General features: G+C 45.9%; 1 protein-coding gene across 1 annotated transcript in view; it reads right to left on the bottom strand.

Annotated features, from left to right (window-relative positions):
* CSMD2 (CUB and Sushi multiple domains 2) overlaps window positions 1-23,520 on the bottom strand; it is a 677,437-nt gene that overhangs the window by 52,941 nt on the left and 600,976 nt on the right. The window contains exons 48-53 of the mRNA XM_065930495.1: window positions 22,337-22,483; window positions 19,225-19,413; window positions 13,126-13,311; window positions 11,910-12,104; window positions 10,237-10,410; window positions 7,962-8,135 (exon numbers count right to left, since the gene is read on the bottom strand). Coding sequence (XP_065786567.1) covers window positions 7,962-8,135; window positions 10,237-10,410; window positions 11,910-12,104; window positions 13,126-13,311; window positions 19,225-19,413; window positions 22,337-22,483 — 1,065 coding nt within the window. The remainder of the gene's footprint in view (window positions 1-7,961; window positions 8,136-10,236; window positions 10,411-11,909; window positions 12,105-13,125; window positions 13,312-19,224; window positions 19,414-22,336; window positions 22,484-23,520) is intronic.

Raw genomic sequence — 23,520 nt, 5'->3', positions numbered from 1 at the left:
AGACCCCTTGCTTCCTAAATCCGGCCACGCTCCTACCTAACCCAGAGAAGGACCGCCCTCTCCATGACTGCAATGAGATACTGGCTGAGGCCCTGGCGGCACGAAAAGACTTAACTGATGTTCCCTTAAGCAACAGTGAGCTAGTATGGTTCACCGATGGGAGCAGCTATGTAAAAGATGGGCAAAGGAAGGCGGGAGCCGCCATAGTTGATGATTCAGGGCAGACGATATGGGCTGAGACACTTCCCCCAAACACTTCTGCGCAAAAAGCAGAATTGATTGCCCTAATACAGGCTCTAGAGCAAGCCAAAGGGAAGAGAGTCACCATTTATACTGACAGCCGATATGCTTTCAGCACTGCCCATATTCAAGGTCCCATATACCAAGAAAGGGGATTTCGGACAGCTGAGGGAAAAGAGGTCAAAAATCTGCCCGAGATTCGCAGGCTCCTGGAGGCTGTCCAACTGCCCCGGGCAGTAGCAATAGTACATGTCCCCGGTCACCAGAAAGGAGAAGACCTTAAGGCGCGGGGCAATTGTGCCGCTGATGCGGCCGCTCGAGAAGCGGCTAGCTGGGACTACGCCGCCCCCATATTAGCTGTGGGACTTCCACCTCCTGGTATGGGGACTCTGCCGCCAGTCCCCGACTATTCCCTCCCTGATCTCGCTTGGATCAACAAGGATGCCACCCTCCAGAAGGATGACCAAGATGGATGGTACCGGGACCAAAACAACAACCTGATATTGCCTGCCACCCTGGGTCGTCACCTGTGTGAACACCTGCACACAACTACCCACTTGGGAGAAAAAAAGACCCTAACACTTCTCCAGACGGCCTGCCTGAGGTTCCCTCGACAAAATGCAGCTGTACGAGAGATAATTCAAGCCTGCGAAGCGTGCCAGCTGATGAGGGCAGAGAAGAAGCAGCACTCGGGAATGAGGTACCGGGGGGAGGAGCCAGGGCAACACTGGGAGATAGATTTCACTGAGGTAAGGCCAGGCAAGTACGGGTATCGCTATCTGTTGGTTCTGGTAGATACCTTCTCGGGGTGGGTAGAAGCTTTCCCCACTAAGGGAGAGACAGCAATAGTGGTTGCTAAGAAGATCTTAGAGGAGATAGTGCCTAGGTATGGGCTGCCAGTGACTATGGGCTCTGATAACGGACCTGCCTTTGTGAGCCAGATTGTACAAGGGCTGGCCCAAGCTCTGGGGACGAAATGGAAGTTACATTGCGAATATAATCCCCAGAGCTCAGGACAGGTTGAGAGAATGAATCGGACCCTAAAAGAAACTTTGACAAAGTTGGCAATAGAGACTGGCGGGGACTGGGTGACCCTCCTTCCCTTTGCACTCTTTTGGGCGCGTAACACCCCTTATAAGCTGAATCTTACTCCTTTTGAGATTTTATATGGGAGACCCCCTCCTGTGTATCCTATTTTCGAAGGAAAATGCCTGCCACCCCCTACTTTGGGACAATTCCAGCAAACTCTGATGGCATTAAGTAAGGTGCATAACCATGTTTGGAAATTGATTCGAGAGATACACGAGGGCCAAAACAGGAGGGCTCTTCCCTCACATAATATTGGCCCAGGTGATTGGGTTTGGGTAAAACGACACCAATCTAGAGTATTAGAACCTAGATGGAAAGGCCCTTATGTTGTTCTCCTTACCACTCCTACTGCTGTCAAGGTCGACGGAATTGGACCCTGGGTTCACTGCAATCACGTGCGGCAAGCCACGCCGGAAGAACAGGAAAAAGCACGAGCAGAATGGAAGGCGAGTCCTCACCCGTCAAATCCTTTGAAACTGAAACTCGCCCGCCGGGAGGCCTCCTAATTCTCCTGCTGATGGCAGCTCTCATCGACCCAGGAGCGACCAGTCATAACCCCCATCAACCTGCTAAGATCACCTGGAAACTCAACGACGGGCAAACTCATGAGCTGCTCAATGAGACATCAGGAATCCACCCTCTGAACACCTGGTGGCCGGACCTGAACTTCGACCTCTCAAGCCTCTTCGCAAAGCAGGACGGTCTCTATGATAAGTACTATAGGGATGGGATAAAAAACCATAGGTTGGGGTTCTGGGCTTGCCCGGGCTATGTAAGAAATAACTGGAAAACCTGTGGTGGCATAGAAAGCTATTATTGCAGGAGCTGGAGTTGTGTGACCTCTTGTGATGGACCCCAGAGGTGGGATGTCGGAAACAGAGATCTAGTTAGCTTCACCTTCAAGGACCGTAGACACCATGGCCCTCAGGTACGAGTACAATTTAACCAGGAACGGGCGAAAAAAGAAAACCGCTGGACCTCAGGACTGACTTGGGGTTTTCAGCTTCATGTAAATTGGCCCGGCCCCTACCCAGGCGAGCTTTTGATCATTAAACAGGTTATTGAGCCAGTGCAGGTACATAGTTTAGGTCCCAATCTGATCAAAACGTTACAGGGGCACAAGGCGACCCCCAAGCCAACTACCTTCAGACCAAGCTCGCCGGGAACATTTAACATCTCCTCTACTCCGAGCCTTAGAGGCAAATTGACGGAGACCCCTGGCCCTCTGGCTGTTACCATTAGCTCAACAATTCAGGACCCCCTATGGGCCTTAGTGAATGCAGCCTTTACGGTCTTAAACCATACCAACCCTAACGCGACCCAGTCCTGTTGGCTTTGTTATAATCTTCACCCACCCTTTTATGAGGCTATAGGCCTCAATGTCTCTTACCACTTGTCTTCAGGCCAGAACCCGCCCCAATGCCGATGGGAAGAACGCAAGGTTGGCCTCACAATGAATGAAGTTTGGGGACAGGGACTCTGTTTGGGCACAGTGCCACGTGATAAAACTCCCCTCTGTGCCCGGACTATCAGTAACCTACGCTTACATGGCAAAAATTGGATTGTGCCAGAGGCTGGGGGTTGGTGGATTTGTTCACATACTGGGCTAACCCCATGTTTAAATGTGAAGGTTTTTAACCAGAATCAAGAATTCTGTGTCCTGGTTGCTGTAATGCCAAAAATCTTATACCACTCTGAAGAGGTTATGTACTCACATTGGGACCGGGAATTGCTAAGACAAATGAGAGAGCCAATCAGTGCGATTACCATGGCAGCCTTGTTCAGTCTTGGGCTGGCAGGAGCAGGGACAGGAATAGCTTCACTGTCTCTGCAAGGCCAAGGGTTTTCCTCCCTACGAGCCGCCATAGATGAAGATATAGCTCGCATAGAAAAATCAATCAGCCACTTAGAGAAGTCTCTGACTTCATTGTCTGAAGTGGTCTTGCAGAATAGGAGAGGATTAGACTTAATTTTTCTCCAACAGGGTGGGGTCTGCGCGGCTCTGGGAGAAGAATGTTGTTTCTATGCAGACCATACAGGAGTGGTAAGAGAATCTATGGCAAAAGTGAGAGAAGGGCTGGCGCAACGTAAGAGGGAACGAGAGGCCCAACAGGGATGGTTTGAGTCTTGGTTTCAACGCTCCCCCTGGCTGACCACCTTAGTTTCCACCCTCCTGGGGCCACTTATAGTGCTATTATTAACACTTACATTTGGCCCTTGTATTTTAAACCGGCTAATGTCATTTATTAAAGAACGTCTCAATACAATTCAGATTATGGTATTAAGGCAGCAATATCAGATGGTAGCCCAGGATGAAGAGAAAGATTCCTCTACAGGAACAAGAAGACAGGGGGGAATGTGAGGCTGCCAGGGTTAATTCCATGACAGGCAGCCTGGACCTAAGTTTTAGCTTTCCCCGAAATGGTAAGATTCCCCACCCCCATCAAGTAACCTGAAGCCAGCCAATCAATATGCGCCCAGTAAGAGACAAAGGGGAAAGCTGAAAAGCCCGCGAAAGCCCAGGTTTGAGAAAGCCCGCGAAAGCCCAGGTTTGAAAAAGCCCGCGAAAGTCTGTACCAATAGAATTGCTTTGTAAACATGTAACCAATCCGCTTAAGCCAGCTACTAATTGATTATGCATGTCTTATAAATTTCTGTAACAGCTTGGGCTCAGGGCTTTTCTGACCCTGCACCACTGTGATGGCGGAGGCAGAAGGCCCTGGCTCGAGTCAGTAATAAACTTCCCTTTTTTTGCGAGTTGCATTGCCTTGGAAGCCTTCTCTCTTCCCGCTCGGGGATTCGGACATCGGGCATAACATAGACAAGGTCGCTGACTGAGGAAGTGTAGATAGGCAGCTGGAAGGTTCTGAGTCTGGTTGATATTGTAAACCTTGAATTCATAGGTGATGGCATCTAACATGGTACCTGCCACAGAGCAATTGCTTATAAATGTCCTGTTACTTTTGCCTTCCTACCCCAGATACTTCTGAAATCTCTGTCCTTCAGGAGAGAATGGAGCTTGCTACAAAAGATCTTGGATTCTGTGATGTAGCAGGGCGGTGGTACATCACCCACCACACCACCATCACGGTCCCCTTCACAATAGCAACAGCAGCATCTGACCATTTCACACGTATTGACTCATTTAATCCTCACAATAGTCTCTGAGGTACCTGCTTTTCATAAGTGAGGAAACAGACCTAGTGAGATAAGCTACCTTATCTAACATCACACAGCAACGTGCTATGTAGTGGTCGATCTGGAACTCAAACCCAGGCAATCTAGGTCTAGGGTCCAAGTGTCCAACTGCTCGACTCTGCAGCCTTCCTGGACCAGGCGTAAAATTAAGTATCTTAGGTTCAGCAGACATCTTCCATTAATTCAGATTCCAGCATTCTCTATTACTTGTAACTCAAATCTTTTCACATGTGTAATGTGCCAATTTCTTGGAGGCATCTGAATTTGCATTTCCTGGATAAAACCAAGTGTGTTTTGTTTAGAGACATCTACAAGACTGACTAAATGCAGATAAGTCTTGCTTTCTCGAAACCCAGTACTTAAGAAGCTATTAAGACTAATTTTCATGCATTGTTTATTAAGTCTCACTATTTCATTACTCCATCTCATATATGAAAAGCGAAGTGAAGAAGAATTAAAAACAAAAGCCTGCCTTACAAAAATTAAGACCAAAACACTGCACACTTTACATAAAGGCTCACTTTATGGAACTTTAGAAAGTGAAAAATTTTCCAAATTACTTCCAGGCTAATTAGAATACCAGTGGCCATCTAAATCCAAAAATGCAGACTAACAAGAAGAAATAAAACCGTAGAAAGCCCAGGCCTGCAGCATAACTAGAAGACAGAGAATGCTATAAACTTTAAATTACGTGTAAGTAGAAAAATAAACACTAAACCTGGGCAGAACTATTTCTCATGCTTCTGTTGCAAGGCTTAGCAGAGAGCAAGGCTGTATGGAAAGGAGATGAGAGAAGCAGAGGAATACTGATCCAAAGTCACCGCTAGAAAGAGAAAGCCCATTTTAAATGTGAACATATTGAAAAAAGATCCTGGTATGTCAGAGTACCAACTATAGGAAAGAAAAATAAATGTTTACAACCTTTCCTGAATACCAATACCTAAAGAAATGAAAAAAAGAGCAAAGCAAAGCAAAAAAAAAAAAAAAAAGAGCAAAGAAAACACATCATACAGAGAAAAAAATATCATGTATATGATATTTTACACATAATAATTAAACAAAATTAAAACCAAACATATAAATAATAATATATGTGAATGAATTTGACTAACCTGTTAAGAGAAAAGGATTTTCAAATTGACTCGGAAGGCGAGGTCCAACTCTATGATATATATGAGAGGCCCATCTAATTTGAGTGATCCAGAAAGGCTAAAATAAAGGGATGGTTAAAGGCATACCAGGCAAATGGGAGAGGGATGAAAGTAGAGAGTGTAAGCCTAATGGTATTAGGCACAGTACAATTCAAGCTAGAAAATATTAAAGTGATAATGAAGACATTTTTAAAGGCTAAAGCCACAATATTCAATGTAGATATAACAGTTATGAATATCTATGTGCCAAATAACATGGTAATTATCCTTATGTAACACAAACTATGGGAAATACAAGGAAAAGTAAATAGAAGAACACTAATAGGAAGCCAGGCTTCAACAGTACGTGAACTGTGAACTTCCAGATGTTCAAGTTGGATTTAGAAAAGGCAGAGGAACCAGAGATCAAATTGCCAAAATCTGTTGGATCATTGAAAAAACAGGAGAGTTCCAGATAAACATCTACTTCTGCTTTATTGACTATGCCAAAGCCTTTGACTGTGTGGATCACAACAAACTGTGGAAAATTCTGAGAGAGATGGGAATACCAAACCACCTTATCTGCCTCCTGAGAAATCTGTGTGCAGGTCAAGAAGCAACAGTTACAACCAGACATGGAATAACAGACTGTTTCCAAATTGGAAAAGGAATATGTCAAGGAGTACGTGATACTGTCACCCTGCTTATTTAACTTCTATGCAGACTACATCATGTGAAATGCCAGACTAGATGAAGCACAAGCTGGGATCAAGACTTCTGGGAGAAATATCAATAACCTCAGATATGAAGATAACACCACCCTTATGGCAGAAAGTGAAGAACAAAGTCTCTTGATGAAAGTGAAAGATGTTGAAGAGTGAGAAAGTTGGCTTAAAACTCAACATTCAGAAAACTAAGATCATGGCACCCAGTCCCAGCATTTCATGGCACATAGATGGGGAAACAATGGAAACAGTGACAGACTTTTTTGGGGGCTCCAAGATCACTGTAGATGGTGACTACAGCCATGAAACTAAAAGATGCTTGCTCCTTGGAAGAAAAGCTATGACCAACCTAGACAGCATGTTAAAAAGCAGAGACATTACTTTGCCAACAAATGGCCATCTAGTCAAAGCTACGCTTTTTTCAGTAGTCATGTATGGATGTGAGAGTTGGACGATAAAGAAAGCTCAGTGCCGAAGAACTGATGCTTTTGAATTGTGTTGTTGGAGAAGACTCTTGAAAGTCCCTTGGACTGCAAGAAGATCCAATCCGTCCATCCTAAAGGAAATCAGTCCTGAATATTCATTGGAAGGACTGATGCTGAAGCTGAAACTCCAATACTTTGGCTACCTGATGTGAAGAACTGACTCATTGGAAAAATCTCTGATGGTGTGAAAGATTGAAGGCAGGAAGAGAAAGGGATGACCGAGGATGAGATGGTTCAGTGGCATCCCCGAGGCGACCAACATGAGTTTGAGCAGGTTCTGGGAGTTGGTGATGGACAGATAAGCCTGGTGTGCTGCAGTCCATGGGGTCACAAAGACTGAGCGACTGAACTGACTGAATAATATGAAACTTTAAAACACCTCTCGGAACAAAACAGGTCAGGTAGACAAAAAATAAGTAAGCACACATTAAGACATAAACAACAAAATCAATAAGGCATATCTAATGACTATATATAAAACTTTACACATTAATGCCCTTTTCTCTCAAATGAACATGGAACATTCATAACAATTGATCAAATATTAGATCATAAAGGAAGCATCAGTAAATTCCATGAAGCAGAAATACTGTATACAGTGTAATGTGTTAGAAATGAATACCAAAGTAAAAATCAAAACACCCTTCCATCTGGAAATAAAAACCACACACCTTTATTTAAAGAAACTTCTAAGTGAAAGGGGAAATGAATATCAAAATGACAGAATTGAGAAATAATAAAACACTAATTTTTATAATCTGTGGGATGTAATTAGAGCAGTGATCAGAAGAAATTTTATAGCCTTGCATACTTATATCCATAAAAATCAATAAAAATAAAAGACTGAAAATAAATGAATGAGATTTCAAATTCACAAGCAAGAAAGTGAACCAAAAAGTTAATTTCAAGGAAGAAAATAATAGATGTGGAAGTAATAATGATGCAGAAAACTGAAAACATAGATGTTAATGATTGTCTTTGAAAAACATGAACAAAATACAGAAAATCCTCCAGTTAACCTAATAGAGACAAAGCAAAGGGAAGTCCATTTTGCACCTGAGCTGGTGACTAGGGAGAGTGGGTACCATACTTACGCACACAGAAAGGGGTCTTGCCCGACCAGTGATGATCCTGCTGGCAGATGCGCACGGACATGCCGATCAGGCGGAAGCCGGCGTTGCACTGGTACACCACGCTGCCCCGGTAGTTGAAGTTCTCCCCGTTGATGTGCCCGTTGACGATGGGCTCAGGGGTCCCGCAGTGTCCGGCTTTGGTGAGATGTGGGAAGAGACAGTAAATTGCACAGGAGCATACAGAAAATGAGGTGAGGCTTGGTCGGGGGAGGGGGAGACAGGCACGGTGGGGAAAAGGACCACACATTGTTTTTCTCTCCTCCCCCGACAGCAGCATCCAGGAGTGACTTCAGGAATCCTAGACATGATAGAAATAGTGTTGAAGATTGAAAGTGAAAAGTGAAAGTTGCTCAGTCGTGTCCGACTCTTTGCGACCCCATGGACTATACAGTTCATGGCATTCTCCAGGCCAGAATACTGGAGTATTTTCCCCTTCCCTTCTCCAGGGGATCTTTCCAACCCAGGAATCAAACTCAGGTCTTCCACATTGCAGGTGGATTCTTTACCAGCTAAGCCACAAGGGAAGCCTAAGAATACTGGAGTGGGTAGCCTATCCCTTCTCCAGCAGATCTTCCTGCCCCAGGAATCGAACTGGGGTCTCCTGCATTGCAGGCAGATTCTTTACCAACTGAGCTACCAGGAAAGATTTGGCAATCCCACATCCCAAGTATACAAATAGCTGATTCACACTGTTGTGCAGCAGAGACCAAAACAACATTGTAAAGCAATTATACTCCAATTACATTTTTTTTAAAGTCCAGAAAAGAGCTGGACGTTAAAAACAAATCCCAAGGTTGCATTCCAAATAGCTAGCCATCTTGAACTTTAGTTGCTGTGTCTGTTCATGGGTGAGAAATGATCACTCTTATGGCCCGGCCTCTGGGATCACCCCCTCTTTTTCTCATCAACCAGCATTTCTAGAGCATCTACTATACGGAGAGCACTGTGGTCTACACTAAGGCAGTCAAAGCTTGGTTGTGTTGAAAATTACCAAGTAATTCATCCTTCTTTCTCCTTGAGTGGCAAGGAACACGGACAATATAAACCTAGGTGAGTTATTTTCACTAAATGGGATTTGGGTAGAGTATATTCCTAGTGTTTCTACTAGCATTTTTTTGGTTCTGTGTAGACATAACTCATGACTGTGTCTCTAACAGAGGTCTGAGACAGAGGGAGGGCAGCTGTTCACTTCAGAACAGACCATCCAATCTAGTTGCTGGGTCTGTGTAGCTGCGACCGTCCTTTGGATCCAAGGAGTAAGAGGATCTAAGAAAGGAGTAAGAGAAGAGATGACTTTAGAATCTAAGGTTTAGGCAGGGAATGGATTGCCCATGGGAGAAATGACAACTTTGACTTTTTTAAGCTGGGTAAGTTTTTATGCTTTTGGCCTACACTGACATATTTTTGTCATGAAACAAGCTAATGGCAAAAAATACTTACATATTATAATATATAATATAGCACATATAATATTGCATTTTTGCAAAATACTTATATATGTAAAATTTGCTGTGTGTGTAGTCGCTCAGTCATGTCTGACTCTTTGCAATCCCAGGACTGTAGTCCTCCAGACTCCTGTCCATGGGATTCTCCCAGCAAGAATACTGGAGTGGGTTACCATTTCCTTCTCCAAAAATTTGCTAATATATAATATAAATGGTATTTTAGATGTGTTGCGGGGATGTGTCTCTGTAAGTTTCCCTGGAGGTAAAGACTGGAATTTCACCCATCATACAAGAGCCAATAAGAAGGAGGATCTTTTTTGATCAGAATGAAAGCCCCTCAAAGGTTTGTCTCATCAGACCTGAAGTTGTCCTCATTCTTTTGGATGCCCCAAGGGAAGTTAGTTCAGCATTTTGGTTATGGTAAATAGCATCTGACTCATTTGAAAAGACCCTGATGCTGGGAAAGATTAAAGGCGGGAGGAGAAGGGGACGACAGAGGATGAGATGGCTGGATAGCATCACCGACTCGATGGACATGAGTTTGAGTGGACTCCAGGAGGAGGTGATGGACAGGGAGGCCTGGCGTGCTGCGGTTCATGGGGTCTCAAAGAGTCGGACACAACTGAGTGACTGAACTGAACTGAAATACCCAATAGCTAGAGTTTAGGTTAAGCATTTTATGACCATAGGTAAAATAGTATTGTTCAACGATTGGGATCCAGCTTTGGAAAGATCTAACTTGTCCTGGAAAGGGAAAAATGGACGGGAGAGGCCCCGGGGTGGTCACTTACCCAGGCAGCGGACTTCGGAGCCACTCCAGAGCCCGTTGGCCATGCACTCCCGCACCCTGGAGCCCACCAGCGTGTACCCGGAGTTGCAGGAGAAGATGGCCGTCGCCCCGTAGACAGACAGGGTTCCGATGCGGTGCCCATTGGGGGGGACGGGGAGCTCTCCACAGGAGATGACTACAAAGACCACAGAATGCTCAGGAAGCCGGTCCCGAGAGACGGGACGTGTGCTGCTTCTCATGAGCAAGAGTAGTGACCAAAGTAAGATCAGTTCAACCTACTCCAATGGGACTCATGACCAGAATACGGGTCACCATGGTGACTGTTGTGCACCATGATTCTCAACAGGGCTGTCACCGGAAGCACCCAATGTCCAGACCTGGGGCGCGCTCCTCGGCGGACAGCGGGCACTCCCCTTGTCCCCTCTGCCGAGCCGAGCGGCAGCCTCACAGTCCCGCTCCAGAGAGCGCTGCAGACACCACTGGCTGCACTGAGATGTAAGCCCTGCGTGTAATGAAGCTGTCCCACGCTCGTGACCTCTACTCGGTCACAAATACACGGCCGAGTCTGGACTTGAACAAAGGCCACAGTGTCTTGCATCATGGGTGTTAGGAAGATACCACTCCTTGCATCCAGTCTCGAACGTGCCCTCGAGCACTGACAAGTGATGTCCTTCTGTCCCTTCACAAACATTTACTTCCTCTAACACACCCTTCTGACTGAGTAAGTAGCATCCGTACATCCCTGTGGGTGGGCGCTGTGCTGACCCACTCAGAGCCCCCTTGAGGACTGAAGGGCTTCTTTCTCCAGATTGTAGCTGCTGGCAAACATCCCTTTGCTGTGAGCCCTCTTCAGATGGCCTTGGTTAAAGAGTCCTCACATCTAAGGTCATGCCCTCTTCCTCGGGCAGCTGGAACCCAGAGTTTGATGAGTGTGGAGGTATAAAGCCCCCTGCCTTAACTTGTGGCAATTCTGAAGGGCTGCCCAGATTCAGAGCTCTTAGCTGGGTCAGTTGAGGCATCACCATCATCAACAGAGACCACCTTCTCCATCTTCCCAGTCCCATTTCTTTCCTCTTCCCCCTCCTCATTCCCTCCCCTCCCCTTCCTCAGATGGTGATCCCAAGAGCAATGCCTAACAAATCTCCACCTCAGAGTTGCTTCCCAGAGACCCTGACCTCTGAAACTATCTCAAAGACCCAAAGAAAAGCAATGCACAATGGAGAAGGAGACACAGGCACACTTAGGTGGATTGTCCCTGGCATTCTATTCATTCCTCCTACACACACTTCCATTAAGGTCTCATCACACTTTGGTATCCTTGCTTCTTTATTTGTCTGCCTCTTCAGTAGATTCTAAGCTCCTGGTAGGCAGGAACCACAAGCTTTCATCCTCATACCTCTATACTACCTGGCACGAAGTTTGAATAAATGAATTAGTGGATGCTCACCCGGACAGAGGCAGCTTTTTAATAAGATGACAAGACGCTGAGAAGTGTCTCCTTAAAGGAGTAGGCCTCTCCCCAGCTCCTGGTTCTAGGTGAGTGTTCAAAAAGAGGTTCACTGCAATCCCTGGCTGTACCCCACTCTTCCCCCTCCCCAATTCAGCCCATGGTATGAGACAGTTCGAGTTGGAGGCACTGTGCCAAACTTGCCCACCCTTTCCTCCTGGGCTTACTTTGGCAGGTGGGCATAGAGTTGTCGAGGCTCCATTTGCCATTGGCCTGACAGTGGATGACCCTTTGGCCGGTGTAGTAGTAGCCAGGGTCACAGATGAGCATCAGCTGGGCCTGGAACTGGTATTGCGTCTCGAAGATGAGCCTCCACCGACCGTGTTCCACACTGATGCTGCTGATGTCAGGACAGGTCACAGCTGGGGAGGTATGAAGCGGAAAGGAGGATTCATTCATTAATTATGGACGACACTGGCAGGAGCCCAGCATTGGGGACTGGGGGACCATAATGCAGTTATGATGACTCTCAGAACCTTCAGTCCCCAGGCAGATGTAGTCTATGAATGAAGTGAGCTGGGTGGGGGACGTGGCAAACAATTGGGGTGGCAGATCTGCCAAATTAAAAAAAAAATAGGGGGGAGATGGCACTCTGTTGGTTTTGATTGTGGATGTGAGACTGCAAATTCCAGGTGGTCAGACCATCCTTTTCCAAGGGAAGCTAGAAATAGGATTTTTATGTAAAAGTCTTCTGATTTAAAAATGTTAGGAATAAATTCAAACTATTTATTTTATTTTTAATCATAGGGTAATTGCAATATTGTGATGGTTTTCGCCATACATCAACATAATTGGCCATAGGGCTACAAAATATTTTTATAAAGCACTGCACAGGCCAAAGAGCCAAACCAAACCAAAACAAAAAACCTCGTATCATCAGACTGGATATAGCCCATTAGGCTGCCCACTGGCCTTCAAATTGAACAGTACCTCCGTTGTTTTGGAGAAGGAAATAGCAACCCACTCCAATATTCTTGCCTGGAGAATTCCATGGACAGAGGAGTCTGGCAGGCTATAGTCCATGGGGTCGCAAAGAGTCGGATACGACTGAGCGACTATCACTCACTCATTCTGTTGTTTTAGAGTCTTGTGATCAAAGGATGTCGACTTTCTAATACTTTTTCCATCTAAGAGGAAGTGGGCCAGTCATCCCTAGGTTCTGTGATGGTTTATGGCTACATCTCAGGGAACAGTGGTCTATCGATGTTTTGAAGCAATTTCAAATGGGAACCCAAGTTGGTAGATGGAGATATCCACTTGTCTCAGATCTGAGTGCCAGCCTCTATGGGCGTGTTTTTCCTATTTCACTCACTCCTTGCAGGAATCTTCTTAGCTGCTTACCCAGCCCCCCGACATGCCCGCCTCCCCTACCCAAGGACTCACGGACACACTGGGGGGGTACGTTGCGGTTGCTCCACAGGCCAGTCTCCAGACACTCTGCTGTGGCTTCAGCACCTGCCTGGAGGTGGTAGCCTTCACTGCAGCTGTATACAGCCTTGGTCCCCACTGTGTACTCTTTGCCAAACACCATTCCATTCTTGGGGGCCTCAGGAAGCCCACAGGAAAGAGCTGGCAGAGGAGAAAAATGTATGAGCCTGTCTGCTTCAAGATGGTGTTCTGAGAGCATTTTCTTATTTTTCCTCTCCCTTGAGGCCCTAATATAAAGATAGTAAAGACTAATAAAAGGGAAAAGCCTCATAACAAAGAAGAAAAGGGGAATAGCATCTGCAGAGGAGATAGAAAAAGAAACTCTGGAAGATGAAATGCAGATAGAAATGTGTCGATGGATTAAATGGAGTTGAGAAGCTGGAGCACAAAATATATACAGGAGGGAGCTGTGAGGTAAGACCAATTCTCCATCCCTTCACACAAATACAGTGGAGAGGCAGCCAGGCAGCCATTTTCCAAACTAAATAGAGATGGTTTTATACCAACTTAAGAAAAAAAAAAAAAGAAAGGAAGGAAGGAAGAAAAAGAAAAGAACCCCTTTGAGAGAACTGGGGATGCTCGAGTAGGAGCAGGTATCCCAGAGTAAAGCTCTTTTAACTCTTAGATACAAGGGCTCCCACCCTCAAGGCTGCCCCTCTGCCTGCTTATCTCTGCCATTTACTCAGTTTGATAGGGACAGAGTAAAGAGACTGACTATGCCAAAGCCTTTGACTGTGTGGATCACAGCAAACTGTGGAGAATTCTTAAAGAGATGGGAATACCAGGCCACCTCACCTGCCCCTGAGAAATCTACATGTGGGTCAAGAAGCAACAGTTAGAACCACACATGGAACAATGGACTGCTTCAAAATTGGGAAAGGAATACGACAAGGCTCATATAGCCTATGACATGGTGTATTGTTACCCTACTTAATTAACTTATGTGCAGGGTACATCATGTGAAATGCTAGGCTGGATGACTCAAAAGCTGGAATCAAGAATGCTGGGAGAAATATAAACAACCTCAGATATGCAGATGATACTGCTTTAACGACAGAAAACAAAGAGGAACTAGAAGCCTCTTGATGAGGGTGAAAGAAAAGAGTGCAAAAGCAGGCTTAAAACTCAACATTCAAAAAACTAAGATCACGGCATCTGGTCTCATCAACTCAATGGCAAATAGGTGGGCAAAAAGTGGAAGCAGTGACAGATTTTATTTCTTTATTTTTTGCAGACAGTGACTGTAGCCATGAAATTAAAAGATCCTTGCTCCTTGGGAGAAAAGCTATGACAAATATAGCGTATTGAAAAGTAGAAACATCACTTTGCAGACAAAGGTCCATATAGTCAAAACTATGGTTTTTCCAGTATCCTGTATGGATTGAGAGTTGGACCATAAAAAAGGCTGAGTACCGAAGAATTGATACTTTCAAATTGTGGCACTGGAGAAGACTCTTGAGAGTCCCTAGGACTGCAAGGAGATTAAATCAGTCAATCCTAAAGGAAATCGACCCTGAATATTCATTGGAAGGACTAATGCTTAAGCTGAAGCTCCTAAACGTTGGCCACCTGATGTGAAGAGCCAGCTTACTGGAAAAGACCCTGAGGCTGAGAATGACTGAGGGCAGAAGCAGAAGGGGGCCACAGAGGACAAGATGGTTGGATGGCATCATCGACAGAATGGACCCGAGACTGAGCAAACAGCGGGAGATGGTGAAGGATGGGGAAGCCTGGCGCACTGCAGTCCATGGGGTTGCAAAGAGTCAGACATGACTTAGGGACTGAACAACAACAACAAAAGGGACTGAGTAGGTGATTTAATAGTTAATCCCACGAGAGGACTGTAAGTAAGAAAAACACATGGAGACGCCTATAAGTTAGCCATCACTGGAGAAAGCAGGTTTGCTTATCCACAAAACCAAGTGGGCTTTCTTAAAAAAACCCATGCAACAGAAGCAGAAGGCATGCCCCCAAATAATAAAGCTGGTCGCATGAGACCCACATCCTGCCCAGTGAGCTCAGTAAGTTAATGATCCCAAGGCCATGCTCCTCTGGGCACACTAAAACAAAACTATAAAGAAGAGGTGGCATTATTCTACTGCCAGAGATGATTTACGCCTTTTCGCTCCTTTCCACTGTGCCATGACAGTCCCAGCTTGACCATATAGGGACGAAAAAACTCCCCTGCCCACGGTGGAGGAAGAGCTGATGATGGAAACGTGACATCTACTCAAGAATGAGGAAGAAGGTGATCTCCCCCTCCCCACTTTCCCTTTCATTATAAAACTGTAGCCCACTAAGTTCTTGGGGCATGGCATCCTCTCACCTGCCTGCTTGTAAGCCTCACAAGCGTGCTATTCGAAAAAGTCACTTTTTATCTATCACTTTGCCTTTCGCCAAAACCTTTCTGCACTGAGACATGAAGAACCAGAGCTCCTCGGAGCCCCCATGAAATGCCACCTAGTGGTTTCAAATGCAACTTCTTATTCATGGGAGAGACCTAGTGGGCAAGGATGGCTGTATATAATAATAACAAAGGTAATCCACATCTTTATCTGGAAAACTCAACCTTCCCTTTAAAATATGAACAAAGATCACTATATGTATGAAGAAAACCAGCAGCATGAAAGAGATAAACAAAGATAAGATTAAAAACAGAAAAGTCTCCTTTAGGAAAAAGAACTAACTCAGGTAACAGAAGACTTATAGTCTTTAAACCCCTAATTGGCAGAAATAGATGCTCTAGAGGGAGCTTAGGATGGAGACCAACAGGCTGCCCCCTCAGCCACTGCAGCCTCCCCACCAATGCACCATGAGGGGGCCCATGATGTGAAAGAACAGGATGCTGGCCCTAGATAGCTATTGAGAAAGTCAAGGTGACATATCATAAAATGAGAACAGAGTGCTTTGAAAAGAGAACAAGCTGAAAGTGAGCAAGGAAGGGCCCTTTTAAGTTAAAAACACCATCAACAAAATAAGCATTAAAAAGGAGTGGCAACTGAAGACAAAGATATGGCTGCCTGCCATGTCAGGAAACAGGATGTTGCAGCCATCAAGTCATCCACTCGCCCACCACTACAGTCACCCCCAGTGGGGAGCTCTGAGGAAACTCATGATGGAGACAAATAGGCTGACCCTTCCGCCCCTGCAGCTGCCCCAGTGGTGCACCCCGAGGGGATTCAGGATGGGAAAGAAGAGGATGCTGGCCCTAGATAGCTAAGGTGCTTATCAAAGGAATGACTTCAATGAGCCCTGACTTCTGCATCTTCCCATATATAGAAGGGCTTCCCAAGTGGCACAGGGGTAAAGAATCCACTTGCCAATGCAGGAGGCACAAGAGGCAGGCGCAACCCCTGGGTCAGGAAGATCCCCTGGAGTAGGAAATGGCAACCCATTCTGGTATTCTTGCTTGGAAAATTCCATGAACAGAGGAGTCTGACAGGCTACAGTCCATGGGTCACAAAGAGTCAGACACAACTGAGCATGCACATATATAAAAGAACACTAAACTCATTAGCCTCGGGTGTTTGGTTTTCTTTAATTAACAGTAATCTTTTGATGTTCTGACTATCTGGTTTTTATTGCAAAAACTCATATATATCCTGGCTCCTCCCTTGCCTCTTCAGAACAGTCCCTCAGAGCTATCTGAGAGGCTGTCTTCTGAGCCTAAGTCTGCCATATAAAACATAATTCTCAACCTTTAGGTTGTGAAATAAAATTCATATTTTATGACAAGAAAAACTTAAACATTTTCTCAGCCCTTTGGCTTCCTCCCTCCCTCCCCATTCGTGTGCATAGTGATTTGCCTTATGCAGCAATGAAACCTCCCCAATTGCTCAATAGAGAGCAACATTCTCCTAGCATCAACAAGTTGTTGTTCAGTCACTAAATTGTGTCCTACTCTTTGTAACCCCTTGGACTGCAGTACGCCAGGCTTTCTTGTCCTTCATTATCTCCTGGAGTTTTCTCGGATTCATGTTCATTGGGTCAGTGATGTTATCTAATCATCTCATTCTCTGCTGCCCCCTTCTCCTTTTGCCTTCAATCTTTCAGCATCAGTGTCTTTTCTAATGAGTTGGCTCTTCATATCAGGTAGCCAAAGTATTGGAGCTTCAGCTTCAGCATCACTCCTTCCAATGAATACTCAGGGTTGAATTTCTTTAGGACTTACTGGTTTGATTTCCCTGCAGTCCAAGGGACTCTCTCAGAGTCCAAGACTCTCAAGAGTCTTCTCCAACGCCACAATTCAAAGACACCAATTCTTCAGCACTCTGCCTTCTTTATGGTCCAACTTTCACAACCACAACATGAGTACTTTGATAAACCAGAGCTTTGACTCTACAGACCTTTGTTGGTAAAGGTTTTTGGAAAAAAATCAGAGACAAACATATGCTATCTATGTTTGTCATAGCTTTCCTTCCAAGGAGCAAGTATCTTTTAATTTCATGGTTGCAATCACTGTCTGCAGTGATTTTGGAGACCAGGAAAATAAAATATGTCACTACTTCCACTTTTTCCCCATCTATTTACCATGAAGTGATGGGACCGTGAAGGTGACTGGTAAATTTTTTTTTCTTTCTTTTTTATAATACAGTACATAATACTGACAATGTGGGAGGAGAGACAACATGCCGCAGTGGAATTATAAGTGAAGAAAAACTTTCTGGATAGCAATGAGCGTCAAAAGCTGTAGACTTTATATAGGTATGATTCAATAATCTAATTTCTGGGAATTTATTTTAAAGAGATAAATATGGATGTCCCCAGGGTGGAATTATAAAGATTTAAACAGCATCACTGTATAGCAGCAAAAAATATGGAAGTTCAAATGACCAACAATAGGATGATACTTGAACAAGTGAGTTTTTCTACAGTGCTATAGATCATTGCAAATATTGATAACAAAGTATATTCAATCATGTAATAGATGCTAACAAAATATGAAGAGCTTTGTACACCAATAATGCCATTTTTATCAATACTATGTGAAAGATCAAAGGAAATGTTAACAGTGGTGATTTCAATTGATGGGGTTATAGGTCTTTTATGCTTTTCTTTTGCATTATCTACAGTTTTTTTTTCTTCTTCAGATTTCTAGTCTGAATGTATATTACCTTAAGAAAAAATAAATCCCGCAAATGACCAAAAGCAATGCATGTAAACTGCCTGGTATGTATGAGGTGCTTGATCACTGATGTTTCGTAGGTGATGGTCACTGTTCATTCTGCTTCCCCTGGCCCCTCGTCTTCTGCTACCTGACATGCTCCTTCAGGCACCGTCAATTGTGTGGCTTATTTTGTGATCTCTCTTGTTGTCTGTGGTTTTGCAAATGTTCCTGCTGTTGCCTAGAAAGCTCTCCTTGCCAATGTCTGGTTCTTGCCTTCTCTTGTTCTATGAGCCCAAGTGAGCCCTCTTGTGGGAACTGCCTAGCTGTGGAGGAGCAGGTCGGTCCCCTCTTAGCCCTGGGTTCCCCCAACCCTGTTTGCACTCCTGATACTGCACTCCCATCCTCCTTGCATTTCTGTGCCACATATCTATCTCCTTAAGGAAATCAACCCTGAATAGTCATTGGAGGGATGGATGCTGAAGCTGAAGCTCCAATGCTCTGGCCACCTGATGCGAAGAGCCGACTCGTTAGAAAAGACCCTGATGCTGGGGAAGATTGAAGGCAAGAAGAGAAGGGGGCAACAGAGGATGAGATGGTTAGATAGCATCACTGACTCACTGGACATGAATCTGAGAAAACCCCAGGGAAGAGTGAAGGACAGGGAAGCCTGGCATGCTCTAGTCCATGGGGTCACAAAGAGGACATGACAAATCAGCTGCACAACAACAATCCATCTCCTTCTCTGCTCTGAAAACACCGAGGCTTTGTTTCACACATGTCTGTATCTCTAGGGCTTCAGACATTAGGATCCTCAATACATGTTTGCTGAAGGAATGAATGAATCATCCATGAGTAATTCCACATTTGGAAGTGACTGGCGCCGGGACAAGCCCAAGCTGTGGGTAGGACCCAAGTCCCACGTCACCTCTTCCCCACCAGCTTCTTACCTTGACAGAGAGGAATGGCCTCACTCCACAGGTGGTAGCCCTGGGGGTGCCGGGTACAAATGGCCATGCTGTGTCCCACCAAGCGGTAGCCGGCGTTGCAGCCGAAGTGGATGGAGCCTCCGGGTTGGGTGCTGGTCTGGCCCAGGAGGAAGCCATGGAGGGGAGCCCTGGGCAGGCTGCAGTAGGGAGCTGCATGACAAGATGAGGGTCAGGGCCCACGCGCAGAGGGAAGACGGAGGTGGTCCTTCATGCAGGCTCCCCTACCCCCCGCCTTGCTTCTCCCCTCTTTCCCATCTTCACCACCACCAGGTCCACTGCTAGTTAGGAAGCTGATACGGAAAAGCAGTCAATCCGTTTAGGAAAGCCAAAGAAATGAAAAGAAAAGAAAGTAAAAGAGAAGGGAAGAGAAGGAAAGGAAAAGGAGGAAAGGAAAGGAATGACAAGAGAAGGAAAAAGGAAACAGTTCCATGAAGCACTGGGTCACCTTTGGGTCTGGAGGCAGCACAGGTTGTGCAGCTCCGCTCGGGCTCTCAAATCCTGCGAGCTCCCAAAGAGACACAGAAAACAATCTGATGTGGTTGGTGTCAGAAAGATGTGACTGCAGGGCTGAGGCCTCTGGAGTCAGGGCTGCGCCTGAGTTCCACTTCCCAACTTTCCACAGGTCTGTGACGTGAGACAAATCTCTCAGGCCCTTTCAGCTCCACTTTCCTCACCTGAACATTGGGACTGGCAACGCCTTCCTCATAGGTTTTGGGATTATTTAAGTGGGATCGTGTCTGTAAAGCCCCCAGCCTGGCGCAGGGCACTCTGTGCTCAGTAAATGGTCCTGCTTTCTGTTGTGGAGGCGGGTGGAGGGGGAGAGGGAGTTGTGGCAATCCAGGACGTGAAACCCACAGTCCTCATTTCCCCTTGACACACAATTTCAATTTATTTCACTCATTTATCCAACAGACAGACATCAAGTGCCTCCTATATGCCAGGTGCTATTCTAAGTGCTGGGAATACGACAGTGAAGAGAACAGACAAAAAGCCCAGCCTCAGAGACCTTGCAATACAAACCTCTGCCAGGGATCCCCAGGGGGAAGTTCTGTGAGGCCAGGAAAGAGGGCTGACCAAAGGAGCACAAACAGCAAGCCCGTTCATCTGCTCTCAGCATCCCTGGCACGGGATAAGTCAGGACATAGGTGCCAGGACCATTCCTGTATCTGCCCCGCGGTGTGGTCCTCTGGCCTCTTGTGTGATTACATCCCTCTGCTAGTGAAACTGATTTTCTCAAACCTCCCCTTCCAAAGCAGACACCCTTCCTTGCTTCTGCTTTGCCACCTGCGTCCTGTTTATGCGGTATCCACAAGTCTAGCTCAGTCACGAACAAGAATCTCAGTTATAAAATATACTTAGTCACAGGGATAGAGGCATGGGCAAATTACAAGATTCTCCTGTGTTTCCATTAAGAACTCACTGTTTCACCATGTAATTAATTCACTTTCTGCAGTGGCATATGTATCATAAGTGACTCATTACCCACAAACATGTGATTAATCTTTAAAAACATCAAGCCAAGGGCAACTCCTTAATGACTTCTAGTTCAGAGTGTAGCAATCAGCACAGTGAAATGCTACTAAATTGCTTTATTTCTCTTTTGTGTTAGTAGCTGCTAGGAAATCAGTCTGAATCTCCCTGACAGTAGCTTAAGGTTTCTTTTCCACCAAGAACTGAGACCTGAAGAGCCAGAGCAACTTGTTTAATAATCCTTCAACTAGTGGGTGATGCAACCCAACTAGCTGAAGGGCATGAAGCCACCCTCCCTCTTGTGTGTATGTGGGGGGAAAGGAATTTGGGGTCTACTTTGCAGAGGGAATGGACTCTGAGAAAGTAAAGCTCCTCCTCTTCCCAGGCTCCCCTCAGCTTTCCTGGCTGGCCCTTGCCTGGAGCCATCCCTACTCAAGAGTTTCTTAAGACTTCTAGCTTTATATAGCAATAAAGCTAGACTGGCTAAGTTTAGGCTGGTCTTCCAAGTGGGCAGCCCGTGCAAAGAGAAGGACTGAGGCAACAAGAGGCAACTCAGGCTATGTTTTGACATCCCTCCTAATCAATATTCTTTGAAAATTTGCCCAACATTTGTTTGGAACATAGGCCAAATGCAGCTTCCCTGGTGGCTCAGGCGGTAAAGAATCTACCTGCAATGTGGCAGACCCAGGTTTGATCCCTGGGTGGGGAAGATCCCCTGGAGGAAGAGGGCATGGCAACCTACTCCAGTATTCTTGCCTGGAGAATCCCATGGACAGAGGAGCCTGATGGGCTACCGTCCACGGGGTCGCAAAGAGTTGGACACAACTGAGCGACCTTCACTTTCTTGCAGGCCAAATGCAACCAGGGAAAGAGTGCTGAGAGGACTGGCCCCTGCAGGAACTGACTGTGGTCTTACATAATTCATTTCTGCTCCCAAGCTCACAGAGCTGGTCAGCAGTTCGATGGATCTACTACCCTGCAACATGGGCAGCAAGCAGTCTTTCAAGTTTTCTTTCCAATGATAGACAGTAATCCCCAGATGGCAGTTAACCTTGATTTTCTCTGTCTCATTATCTTTCTAAGGATAGTTTTGTGTCCTGCAAGATAGTTAGCTGGTGCGGCCCTCAATCTGACTCTGCCTATGAGACGTGGCTCGCAGAGCAGAAGAGAGACTCCTGGACTGGGAATACAGCCCACTGTTTGCTGCTTGTCTATCTGCCAGTTGGAGACCCACGTCTTTAGGATTTTTCAGTTTTAAGGGACTTTTATTAACATTTCAAGTGTAAGGGACAGGACCACATATAGGCATTATCAGTTCATATACAATAAGCTTATCTAAAACACACAGGTTGGCAGTATGAGCAGCAAGAAGGAAGAGGCTAAAAGTGGGGAGGTATAGAGCGAGGGGAGGTGGGATGTCAAGGATACTCTGCAGCCATAGGTGAGAGAGACTCAGAGGAGGACAAGGGCTGCCGGTCTCTGGGCTCGTGGAGGAGCTGCACCACAGCTGAGAATGTGGCCTATGGCCACAATAGTTTTGGCTGAGAAACTTAAGGGGCTCAGGGGCTGTGGCCCTTCCCACGAGTCCTTATGCTTCACTCACCTGAATACCGAATCTTAAAGCCCTTCCGGTTGTAGGCATGGTCAGACGACCAGCGCAGGTAGACGGAGTTGCTCGAACTGGTGACAACCAGGGGAGCCGAGTAATTCCCACTGAGGGCTTTCAGCAGAGGACTCTGTCCCGAGGGCCCTGCGGGAAGACGGCGGACACGGGATCACAGACTATTGCGGTTATCACAGATACTAACCTTGACGCCTTAAATGTAACCGCCTTCCATTTCCCCCTCCTCAAGGGAAGACGTGAAGATCTGGGACAGTAACTCAGCACCATCATTGGTCTGTCTAGTCCTCTCTCACGTCCACAGGCCTCATGTGAAGATATCTTCCTCCTGAGCCCTAAAGCAGGGCTTGAAGAAGTCCCCGCCAACGCAGCGTGGTTGGAAGGTGAGATGACATCTATTTGCTATCCTGGGACCTGCCCAAGGTCAAGACGTTGGTTAATGGAAGAGCTTGTTCTCAACTTGGGAACTTTTTCTACCTCACCATCTTACTTGTGCCTATTAAAAAACAGCTCAGTGCCTGCCAGATAGAAAAACAAAATTTATGAATGAATATATAGCAATAAAGCTAGAGGAAACATCAGGTCTCAGTGTCACAAATAATACAGCTCCCCAATATTCCTTCCCAGGTGTCTTCCAGAAATGCCTCCCTCTTCTTTTTTTTTTTTTTTCCACCTTAAATGCCTGGAAGTGCATCCCAAGAGGGCCGATTCAAGGGCTGCAGAGTACAAAGCTGGAAAATGCAAAACACAGGATTTATTATCCTGGAAAGAGCCCTGAGTGATAGCTCTCATATGCTGCTGAGACAGCTCTTGGGAGCGTGGGAAAAGTACTGGACCGTATTACACAGAGGAAAGTCATCAGAACTACTGTGACAGCTCTGAAGGGAAGGGTCAAATGGCTCAGAGAAATGGTATGCTGGGATGGGTCTGCTGTATTAGACCAGAACACCCGCCAGCTGACTGTGACCTTCAGAAGGATCTGGGGGACACATCATTTCCTAAAGCAATAAGAAATGCACTGCAGAGCGGGAGAGGGCCAGCATCATCAACAACCTGAGTAATAGCTATCCTCTGTAGGCAGAAACCGATGGCAGGAGATGCTGTCACAGAGCTGGACTTCCTAGTGTTGATGGGAAGGAGAGGAGTCTAAATGCAGAGGCCGGGTG

Source organism: Muntiacus reevesi, chromosome 1 (genome assembly GCF_963930625.1).
Source record: "Muntiacus reevesi chromosome 1, mMunRee1.1, whole genome shotgun sequence".
In the NCBI taxonomy this organism is placed as follows: Eukaryota; Metazoa; Chordata; class Mammalia; order Artiodactyla; family Cervidae; genus Muntiacus; species Muntiacus reevesi.
This window is presented reverse-complemented; position numbering and strand designations above follow the sequence as displayed.